This window comes from Neophocaena asiaeorientalis, unplaced genomic scaffold, assembly GCF_003031525.2.
Source record: "Neophocaena asiaeorientalis asiaeorientalis breed wild unplaced genomic scaffold, Neophocaena_asiaeorientalis_V1.1 scaffold123, whole genome shotgun sequence".
Classification (NCBI taxonomy): domain Eukaryota; kingdom Metazoa; phylum Chordata; class Mammalia; order Artiodactyla; family Phocoenidae; genus Neophocaena; species Neophocaena asiaeorientalis.
In genome coordinates this window covers 9580193-9591819 of record NW_020173666.1, presented here as the reverse complement: position 1 = coordinate 9591819, position 11627 = coordinate 9580193, and the positions used below count along the sequence as shown (strand labels likewise).

The window sequence follows — 11627 nt, the reverse complement described above, 5'->3', positions numbered from 1 at the left end:
CAGAAAAAGTCGGTGGCAGAGCAGCGGAAGGTTTGGGCTTAGCACCTGAGGCTCTGAGTGCTCACAGCCCAGTAGGGATGGTCCTCGAGTGGGGGTCCGCCCAGAGGTCCATGGCAGACCCCTTGCTGAAATCCCAAGGCAGACAGCAGAGAACAGCACCTTCCATGCACTCTGTTATTCCTGTCTGCCTCTTTCCCTTTCCTCTCCCTCGTCCCAGTCATGGAGGTCCCTCCTCAGAAATCCAGATGCTGCTGGAGAGAAGCAGGTCCATCTAGTTGCGATCTGTGCAGCCGGGAGGTCAGTTACTCGCCCCTTTCTCTTTCCACCTCCTCTGTGAAGCGAGGTCACCACTGTCCTGGTGAAAGCCCAGCACGTTGCTGTGTCGCTGTAGGGAAGGAGGGGGGCTCACTCCTGAGTTCCTCCTTCTCAGCTCCACGCTTGTCTTTATCACGCTCTGGTGGCGTGCCTGGTTCTCCCTCTGTTTGTCTGGACCTCTGCAAGTTCTCTGTCTCCCTGAGCGTCTGCTGCGGTTTTCAGTCGCCAGTCTCACTTCCCCCCACCCCACCCCCATCAAGGTGCTGGGTGTGGGGCAGACTCACTGCCTTCCTGGGGTCCACAGCCCCATTCCCGGTCCTGTCTGTCTACTTCCTGAAGCACAGGTGGCTGGAAATCTCCTGGTTTGTCCGGTGTAACGTGCAGAGGCACTTTTTTCTGCTCGGTTACGAATGATGAATTATATATAAAGGGGGAGAGAAAGAGAGACAAGTCGTGCTGCCAGGATGCTGATGTCACTGTAAAGATCCGAACATATTATATTTATCATGATTTTTCCCCCATTTTTTTGAGAGACCTTGTTTTGACAGTATTACTTGTGATCAGTCATCTGTGGAAAACTAGTTGGATATTAAACTAGACTCTGACTATTATATGCTAATCACAGAAGAGTAAGTGCTAATTACAGAAACCAAGGCTTCTCTGACAAAAGTACAAATCAGTAAGCCAGTGTGTAGTTTAGCAAAAGCACTGCTGGATGAGTTACTACAGGACGTGTGCTATAAAAACTTATTTATTTCTTCATTGAAGATATCCTGAGCCCCAGCCGCATGAAAAGCCCTAGCTAGGCAGAGAGGGGGTGGTGACAGGAGCGGTAGCCCAGTCAGACATCTGCCTTCAGGGAGTACACAGCTAGTGAGGAACAGCTTTCTTCTTGCTGAAACTCTCAAGTCTTGCAAAGTTTCCCTTACGTTATTTGACATTCACTAATATAAGTAGATATCATGAAAAAATCATGTTTTTAGATTTAGGTATAGACGTAAGTTATAGATTTAGAATGGAGCCCCTGACCAATAGCGTTTGACCTGTTTGTACAAATTGAACCGTGATCTGAGGCATCGCCATGGCCTTTGCTGCCACCTTCCACGTCCTCTGCCATGTTGTCGACCACAGTTAGCCACGCTTTCGGGTGACTTTAGGAATTCAGTCCATCTTCCACTTTTATAACAGACTTAATTGTCAGCTTTTTCTAAATCAAGGTCAGTATTACCTCCCTTCAGCATCTCAAGCTTTCAGATATTGTAAATGACTTCTTCCAAAATAATAGATCCTATTAGATCCTAGACAGAACTTAATGATTGGAGATATAGATCATGATCAGATTTAACACAGTGGTGCTCTCAGGGATTTTTTTATCCTAGAATAGGTGGCCATTGTAACGAAGAAAACCAAGTCACCATATAGCCTTCTCTCTTCTCGCAGTGCATATATATATGTATATAACTTTTTCAGCAGTATAAGACCCAGTTATATCAGAAACCACTATCTTCACTTTTAGGCTTTTAAAGTTATGGTGATTGCTGTAATACAGAATCTTTAGACATCTAAATTGTACCAAGGGTTTCTCAGGGTAGATATTAGAATATTTTTAGTGGAAAGTTTCTAACTCTTTGTTTTAGTTACCTAGTTGAGAGTAATTGATGGTGTTTAGAAGTTATTGTCAACTTTATCTTTGATTTAGGGATAAGATCCACATATAGTTAAAGTACTCTTCCTCCAGGATTAAGGTCTTATGAAACTATTATTCGTTAAAAAGCCAGCTATGTCTTTGATTCTCTTTTTATTGAGGATGTTTGCTTTTTGGCAAATTAAACATACTCATAGCAGTTTTCTGTATGTGCTTTTCATCATGTTGTAAATACTACATGCGGAGGATTTATTTTTAATCCAGGAAAGCAAAGAGGAGAGAGAATGTATTATGATAAAGGAAAACAATCAATCAAATGATTAAATTTTAGTTGTAAAAAAATATGCTGCTGCTCTGAAGTAGTTTTACCATATTAGGGCAAATCGGGAATGCTCTGAGGAAAGCCAGAAAATATTTGACTGATAGTTACATGGAGCAAATCTTTAAAAATTCATTTTCTTAAGTAAGAATGGGGAAGAGTTCGTACAGAGATGATAAAAATAACAGTACAAGGGTGTCCCTCTGGCTAAACCCTTTTAAACGCAAGAAGAGAAAGTCATAAGCATAACACAGGTAAAATATGCTCAGAAAAAATTTACTAAACTTCAGTGCTTGTTCTCAACCCAAACTCTAAGAATAGATATGGAGAACTTCCTGTGTGATATAACAAGAAGGGCTTATTTATAACCATCTTAGGATTTTTCCTGTGAGAATCGGTTAACCCTTCTAATTATCGGTCTTTAAATTAACTAACTTAATCAAGCTTTAATGGCAGAACTCTCACAGCTGTGGAGCTATTACAACTACATGCTGCTCCTAAGTAGTTGGGCTCAATTCTTGCCAGATTCTTCCCTCTCATTAACTTCCCTAGCCCAGTCCCCAAAGTTTGAACCCCAATTTCTTTACAGAAAACACAGCCTCTTAGGTTCTTAAAATTAGACTCACTGGTCTACTCTGATGTTTCGTAAACTACTAGAGTTTGTAGTATATGGATTTTTAAGTTAGAATTCTTTAAATTTTGTATTTTAATTTCACTGTTGAGTTCATAAAATTATTTTACCAATTAGAAAACAAAATGTCTCTTTTGCAGTGCAAATTCACAGTTGAAAAATGCTTCCATGAGAACGTAAGACTTGTTTCTGAAGTTTCTCAAGCTGGCATCTGAAGACCCCTGAGAATTTATATATTTCTGGGGTTCCACAGTAATTTTTATTTCAACTAGTCTGCACATTACAGTCGGCCCTCCGTATCCACGGGTTCCACATTGGTGGATTCATCCAACACCCAGATTAAAAATAGTCAAGAAAAACAAATTCCAGGACGTTCCAAAAAGCGAAACTTGAATTTGCCAAATATAGGACAACTATTTACTTACATACCATTTACATTGTATTAGGTATTATAAGTAATCTAGAGATGATTGAAAGTATACAGGAGGATGTGTGTAGGTTCTGTGCAAATGCTATGCCACATTATATAAGGGACTTGAGTGTCCTCTGATTTTGGTAGGTGTAGGGTTCCTGGAACCAATCCCCCACAGATACTGAGGGACAACCATACTCAAGTGAGAGAAATCCTGAGCCATTAGCTAGTCCCTCAAAATTCTATGACATCTTTTTTCTTTTATAAACTGTGGTCATGGGTCTGGTGATTTAACATCCTTCCCACACCACTGTCCTGTACCCCAGCCTAGTAGAAAAGTCACTTAGATACAATCTGAGACTTGCAACCGGCTCTTCTGATTGATACAACAGAGGCGGTACACAGCAGTGGAAGAACTAGAAGTACTTTGAAGTCAGCTGGGCCTCCTGGAATTCCAGCGCTCCTAGTTAGGAGAACTTGGTCATGTTAATAAGCTGATAAGTTAATAATACATCAGATTGGGGCAATAATGCCACCCTTGAAGGATTGTTGGTGAGGAATAGAAATAATCAATATACAGTGCCTAACAGGAGTATCTCACACAGGGAGGCAGTCAGTGAAAGGTAGATCTTACTGTTATGATTATAAACAAATATTTATGGACTAAGTTGTTATATCCTGATATAATAATGTGGATTATAACTTTTAAGACATACATATAATTTATATATAGTATTGCCTATTTAGAAGTATGGCACATGGAGCAAGTAACTCCCAAACATGGTACAGATTTAAAGCGTAAGTTGTGTCAATACAATCTTAGATGAATTAATGATGCTACACCTGTGACGTAAAGAAAAGGTCAGCACTTTGGGGCATCCACGCATGACCTTTGAGAACAGCATTTTAGAAGCTTTCAGCTACGAGCCCCCAGCTATTGAGGCCTCGACCTCTGGTCAAATAAGCTTAGTAAATGGATGGGTCCACATAAGAAAGAGCCATTTTTCATGCTTTTGTGTTTTTTGAATCTGATACTGAGGCTGTTACTTCTGTCTGTTACCCTGTATTTGAAAATCCTTTGGACATAAGGTCAGAAGACTAATATTTTTCTGCTTAACTAATACTCTTTTGTATTTGGTCTGGCTTCCTAGAAGCAGAGATTGGGGTAAGGATTTTTGGGAAAGTGATGTACTGAGGAGACTCTGAAGAGGAGGAGTGAGGGAAGCAGGCCAAGGCAGGGCAAAAGCTAAGCAAGGGTGTTGTTGCTCTTGGAGACGCAGCTTCAGCCTGGTCCCACAGGGGTCCCAGGGTAAGGTCTGAAGGGGAGCGCTGAGGCACAAACGGCCCCACAGGGTTTGTCCTCCCTTGAGGCAAGGGGCGGCTGTTGTACCATTGTCAGTCGGTCTGGCTCCTGGCCACCTCCTAGGAACAGTTGGTGCCCTCACCTTGTAGTAGAGGCGGCTCCACATCTATGAGCCATTAGCACCCAGCGCTCAGAACAGCTGGGGAATGGGGGGGGCAGGGCAGTGTGGCAGCAGCAACGGCCTCTGCTGGTTTCCTCCAGGAGACAAAACTATCAGATTCCTTATGTGGCCTTCTCCGACTTGGTTGTGTGGGAAGTTTTAAACTACATTTCATATGTAATTGCTTCAGCAACCTTCAACCAGGATTATTTAATAGCATTCTTTCTCTCTTCCTTTTCTTTGTCATTTTAACCTTTCTTCTTTATCTTTTGGTTTTTCTGTTTATTGGACCAGCAGCTTTATTGTAAGTTGACTCAAATGCTTTTTGAAAGTAGATGAGTGTAAAAGAAATAAATATGTAAACTAAAAACCAGTTTTATAATTAGAAAAAAATACCTGAGTTGTCCTCCTTAAAAATCAGATAAAATAAGTGTTGAATAGAAATAAGAGTATTTACTGTTATAATCTAATTTAACATTAGTTATGCTTTCATATGTACTCAAGAATAAAATAAGCAATAAGTATTATAAATCCAAGGAAGGAAGAAACAAAATTGCATTTTTGCAGATGACACGTTTTTTATATGTATGAAGCACAATGAAATGAACAAAATTATTGGAGGTAAGAGATATGCAACAGGGTTCTGCAAAATTATAGGCTATGATGGAAATCCTCAGACGTCAGTGAAGTCAGTATATTCTCAAGTCATATAGCTAAAAATATAGATGGCATTTGTTTAGAAAGTATTTTGACCGCTCAAAAGGAATATATGTACTTTTTTTTTTTTTTTAATCTTTGGCTGCGTTGGGTCTTCGTTGCTGCGCGCGGGCTTTCTCTAGTTGAGGCAAGCAGGGTCTGCTCTTCATCGCGGTGCGCGGGCTTCTCATTGCTGTGTCTTCTCGTTGCAGAGCACGGGCTCTAGGGCTTCAGTAGTTGTGGTGCATGGGCTCAGTAGTTGTGGCTTGCAGGCTCTAGAGCGCAGGCTCAGTAGTTGTGGCACACAGGTTTAGTTGCTCCACGGCATGTGGGATCTTCCCGGACCAGAGCTCAAGCCCGTGTCCCCTGCATTGGCAGGCGGATTCTTAACCACTGTGCCGCCAGGGAAGTCCAGGAGTATATACTTTCAATGCCTTCCTAATTCCCATGTGAAATCGTACCTTTATTTTAGCCATTCTGTTAATATGTAATGATGATACAGAAGAGGATGATCTACCAAATAAAATAGGTATAAAACATTTTAGTCTGTAGGTCTGTATGCACAATCCAAAATTATTTACTCACATAAAAGATAACTTCCCACTTCATGAGTTATTAATGTACAATGAAGTAGCCTTTTTCCCCTTTACCACTGTATTATGAACAATACCTAAGCGTAAATGAATAAATTGTTAGAAACAACAGTGTACAATGTTACCTTTGCACATTAGAAAATTCAATTTTTATTTTCTTATAAAGTGTTTGAATTACATATCATAATTTAACATCTTTTAAAGCGTCTTTTATTCTTTAAGAATTCTTTTCACATCCATTAACCAATTGAAGCAGCTCATTTATAAAAACATTTTTGTTAACATGAGTCAAACCTAAAAGAAAAAAAAATGACAACTTGAAAGTAACCTTTATCATCCAGATACTAATCAGTGCGATATTAAATGATAGGGGTAAATCAAGAACGATAGAGGAAAGTGAACTTAATCTGGAGAATCCTCTTAGCAGCCAGAACAGGGCAGTTCTTAAGCCATTTTAAAACAAACTCTTCATGTTCTCACTTAGCTTGTACTTGATGCTTTACAAGTCCTAGAGATTTCAGTTTGGGTTTGGTTTGGTTTTGCTTTGCTGTGGTAGCATTTACCAATTTCTTTTCTTTATTTCTGCCTAATCTTTGAATGCCATATTATATGGAGATATTTTTCCTAAAATGTCAACAGAGCCGGGGAGATGACAGTAGGTGGGGACTTGGGGTGGCCTGTTTGGGCATCCTGTGAAGGGAGCGGGCAGCTCCTCCCTGCGTCGTAAGGCGCAGGCCTATAGAGGGGCTTGAAAACAGAAGCAGGTGACTGTGGGGTTGCCAAGGAAAGGGAGCAAAAGCAGAGGGTATCCTGGGTTAACGCCAGGACAAGGTGCTTTTTATACTTGGCAGTGGAGCTCTTTTATAAAATCCAGTGAAGTACCAGTTAGGAAGATGTATCAACAATTTATCTTAAAAAGGAAAAAAAAAAAAAGCCCTCAATTCCATTGCCTTATTAATAGAATCAGAACCTCTTTCCATTATAAACCTTTAGATAAAACATGACAACAATAATGGAAAAATCATCTAAAACAGATAAATTGTACACGAAGTTTGTTGGCATTTTGAACAACTTCATTTTTTAAGTATTTTACATTCTTTGTAGAGAAAGGTAAGCACAATTCTTGTATTTAATCTAAAATAAAGACAGAAATCACAGCAGGCACTTAAGTCATGTGCGTCACACAGTTATTCACACATAATCCTTCAGGCTGTATGCTGAACGGTCCTCTGGCTGTGTGGTGGGGACGTGCTGCTGCTTGGATGGGTGGAGCCAAACCTCCGAATCCTTTTTTATACAGAAAATCATGCCAGAGATAAACAGCAGCATGGCCGAAATGAATCCAATGTAGACAGCTCCTCCGGGTTCATGTTTGTTGCTTTCTGGAACTGTCACATCCACAAAGTTGGCTATGATCTCCTTCGTGTACCACACCGTCGGTATTAAACCAGAGATCCCCGCAGACATGAGGCAGACTCCCCCAGCAAAACAAGCGTAACTCTTGGTTTCCCTGTCCCCTCCTAAGCGAGTGCATTTCATCCCGATTGTGGCAGTGCACATCCCCACAGCAGACAGGACACAGGCCAGGACCATGGCGGCCCGAGCGGCCTGCACGTGGGTGGGGAGGGCCAGGACGGAGTACTTCAGGGTGCAGCTGAACATCCCGGTGCTATACCACGTGCAGTCCATCCACAGCCCTTGCAGCTGCACGATGGCTGTGATGATGTTGGAGCCCGGGTCCACATTCACCTTCCAGTTGGGCAGCAGGGTGGCCATGAGCACTCCAGAGACCCCAGATAAGGCCAGGGCAAAAGCAAGGAGCTGGAGACCCGCCGAGATCATAACGTCACCGTTACCTTTGTCCTCCTAGAAAATCCTGATGGCTCTCGCTCAGAATTGTAGCTATTTCTGTACAGTAGAGAACCAGGTAACAAAAGGCTGGGGAAAGAAGACAAAATCAGGGTTGAAAGAAAGAAAAAACAAAAAGACTTCTGTGTACAGTGGGAGCTGAGAACCCATCTGAATAGGTCCCAGCAGTGGGTGAGGACACTGCTTCCCAGGAGAAAAGCTCACACCAGGCCCACAGAGGCTGCCATTGTCCTGAGTGATTTTGGTTGGGTGGTGCTTGATACATGGCATAAAGGAGAGGGCTGTCCACTTCGTTCTTTTATTTAAAATTTAAGCTCTGCTGAAGTTGTCTGTGTGCCTTGTTAGGAGATTTAGACATGGAACGCCAGCTGTACGATATCTGATATAGAATTTTAATAGTATTACAGGTTTTAAAAACTTATTTCTAGTTAAAATACTCTATAGGTAATAAGGAAGAATAGTTTAAACCCACCTGTTAAAAAGGATTTATAAATATATATTAGAAAAGTTTGAAGCATTCAAAAAATGATTTTATTTTTAAAAATGTATCAAACACTCCCCATGTGTCATTCACATGGCCCAGGTGAATTGTTTAAGAAGGAGAAGAAAGTAGTAAAAGAAATCAAAGGCACTGGCATGATTATCTCTAATTTCCAGCTTGCAAAATCCTTACCTAAGTGAGCAGTTGTTTCCCTTCAGGTACAGCTTACTCAAAACTGAAACAATTAAGCCACTGTCTTTTGCTTAGGAGAATGTGAGATCCTTTCTAGTTGGGAATAGAATCGTTCCCTGACCCAAATGAAGTAGTCTGCTGCAAAACCGGTTATTCAAAACGATTCAGAAGTAGTGACATTGAATCTTGCAAATACATACCAGAAGTAACCACATCATTATTTGTATGAGAGAGATTCAAAAATAATTTACACTTTTTTCCTCCCTCCCTTCCTTCCTTCCGTTTAGTAAGAGGGAATAGATAGTACTTCCTTTGTGACGTGCTGTGTTTTAATCAGGCAGTACTTACTGCCTTCTTTGAGGAAAATACAATGGTTTCTGAAATACAGCAATATTGACCTTTTTGTGTTTCTGAATTTTTGAGTGATGTATTAGAATGGCTCTATCATGATTCATATATTTGTCACAAAAGGCAGTATGAGCTCTGAATCTAAAGCACTTGGGTCAAATCTTGGCTTTCCAGAACCTCTCTGTGCCTCGGTACTCTCTTCTGGACAGCAGGGAGGATTATAGTATCTATATCATGGAGTTTCATATACATGACAGAATTTTAAAGGGTGTAGAACAATATCTAACCCATAGAAAGTACTCAGTAAATTACAATGACATTGTTATTAGTATTTCTAAAATTTATATTATGTCACGTGACACTTGATATTTAATGACATCTGGATTTTTTTTTTTTTTCTCTCTTCCTTCCTTAGGCCGATTTCATTTGTTTTCATAGGAACTTAGAGATGAAGGAAACCATAGATGTAATCTTGGCCATCAGTGTTGTTTCAGATTAGGACACTTAGGTAGTAGATCGCCCCACGCCACACAGACCTCAGCGGCAAGATCGGCAGTGCCCACTTCCCCACCTCTTCCCACCTCACTGCACCTTGCACCCTTGTCCCCCTTTACCACAGCAATTCCGGGTGAAATCCTCCTGTGTACTTCCTGTTGGAAGCAGGGAGAATGCTACATCTAGAGACAAAGCACCATTAACCATCCCCTCACTCACTCCCTTTCTCACACAGAAAAAAAGACTCCAGAGGGAATTGATAGAGCAAATGAGCAAGTGGCGTAGCTTCAGAGACTCGCCAGGGAGGTTGATGCCTGGCTTTCGTGACGTATCTGCAGTGATGTGAATCCACGCCGGTGGTACTTTTAATACAGTTGTATAGTTAATACAGGCATAACATTGATTCCCTAAGAGCTTAAATCCTGGGCTGTCTGAATTCCATTGTTCTATTTTTGTTCATAATCTTAAAATGTAAATTCTCTAGTTTCAGGAGATTTCCCTGAGATTTTGAATTCTTAGAGTCAGTTTCACTCTGAGCATCAAAGTGCCTTGGCTTTGCCTGTCATCCTACAGTTCCTTCTTTTTCTGTTTTCCAAATTTCTTTTCATATCTGAGACTAAAATAGAACGAAAGTTAGTTTCTAGAAAAAAAAAAAATGAAGCACATGTTTATAGTTTCATAATAGCTGTTTTCAGGTTTGGGTTTTAACATTTCAGACTCCAGCCAGCTCACTCAATTACTGCCTTCCCGGACCATTTTCGGCTTAAGGGCTTCTTCAAGAGCGAGACTGCTGTTAGCATTCCCTGCGAGCATCTCCTTTCTTTCTTTTTCTTTTGGTTGAGTAACCTTTATGTGTTGATCAGTCTCTGCTCAGCTTCCCAATTATAACTCTTTTCTTCCCATTAACCAATACATTTTATAAATTCCAGTGTAATTCAGACTTGGAGACAGCTTGTTCATCTTAATTAACAAGTGCTGGCAGTGATAAATTACAGATGGCCAAACTCCGCGTAAACAATAAGACATTGCATTCAGTTAGCATGGGGCCCACTTACTATTGAATAGTGGACTTTAAGTGCTTTCTTCTGCATGGAGAACTTATGCAGAAAGAATTTGTTCTCCAAAATGAAGGTCACTCTTTCCCCTTTATAAAAATATACTGGCATCTTAGCTATATTGCTGTGAAATCTTTTTTTTTTCCCCCTCCAGCCACAAGCATGGTACAGTTTGTGGCCTATTCTCTCAGATTTCTGTCTCGTAGGGAATAAAGACATACTTTGTTTCAGCGGTGGTGGTGATGGTGGTGAAATGCTGTGAAAGTAAGCATGGAAAACAGTTCTAAATGAGAACTCTCTCGTGGTTCTAAAATCTGTTGCATATAGAACAGAACCTATAATGTTAAATTTATGAGCTATTTCCCAAAGAAATTCTGAACTGGATTTCGTTAAAATGTAGTCAGTTTTCCAGACAAGATTTATTTATATCAAATCTAGTATTTAAAAACAGATTTACAATGTACAGTTCAAACCGAGTTATACTTGAAGATCTATATTTAGGTCCCGAAGCATTGTGGAAGCTTCTCGTTTTCCATACCTTTTGTCAGTAGCCTTCAGTGACTTAACTCTCTTCTGTCAGTTGTCTTCAGTTGAACCCCAGAGGAGCCACATACCTGAGGCTCAGTTCACAGCTTCTGAATATTAGTGATGAAGCTCCAATAGGTTAACTTGCAAGTAGCAAATGAAGAGCAATGTAGAAATCCGAGCAGGGAAAACTGCTGGTGGTGCCAGGAGATAAATACCGGATTCCCCATCTCATTTTTTGAGCTGGGGGAAAATTCAGAAAAGAGAGGCAGGGGTGGGAGGGAGCTGTTGTTACAACAGGATTTGTCGAAACCTGAAAGCTGAAAATGCTTCTGTGTCACATATACAGAGGAGGAATTATCTGGGTGCTCACAAAAAGACTTTCTTTTAATATTATGTTTTAGTCCATAGTTATAATTTATTTCTGAATTTTTATCTATGTTGGAGGATACCATTTATTATTTTATGTCCCCGATTAAAGAAATGGTCTGAAATATTTTTCACTAGACTGTGCTTTGTAAGTGATAGTTAATTGAGACTATCTGTTTATTCTGGTGCTTCTGACTTGTCTGAAATCAAGATTCACAA

The 11627-nt window shown here is 40.5% G+C and overlaps 2 protein-coding genes across 2 annotated transcripts in view; one reads left to right on the top strand and one right to left on the bottom strand.

Moving 5' to 3' along the window:
- TFB1M (transcription factor B1, mitochondrial) overlaps positions 1-11627 on the top strand; it is a 59764-nt gene that overhangs the window by 34394 nt on the left and 13743 nt on the right.
- On the bottom strand, positions 7208-11141 carry CLDN20 (claudin 20). The gene is made up of 2 exons (XM_024747923.1): positions 11053-11141; positions 7208-8012 (listed from the first exon to the last, which is right to left on the bottom strand). The coding sequence occupies exon 2, from the start codon at positions 7914-7916 to the stop codon at positions 7266-7268; it is 651 nt and encodes a 216-aa protein (XP_024603691.1). The 5' UTR covers positions 7917-8012; positions 11053-11141; the 3' UTR covers positions 7208-7265.

Bases quoted from the DNA above. Each gene is read 5' to 3' on its own strand.
- CLDN20 (XM_024747923.1), bottom strand. From the start codon at position 7,916: ATGATCTCGGCGGGTCTCCAGCTCCTTGCTTTTGCCCTGGCCTTATCT.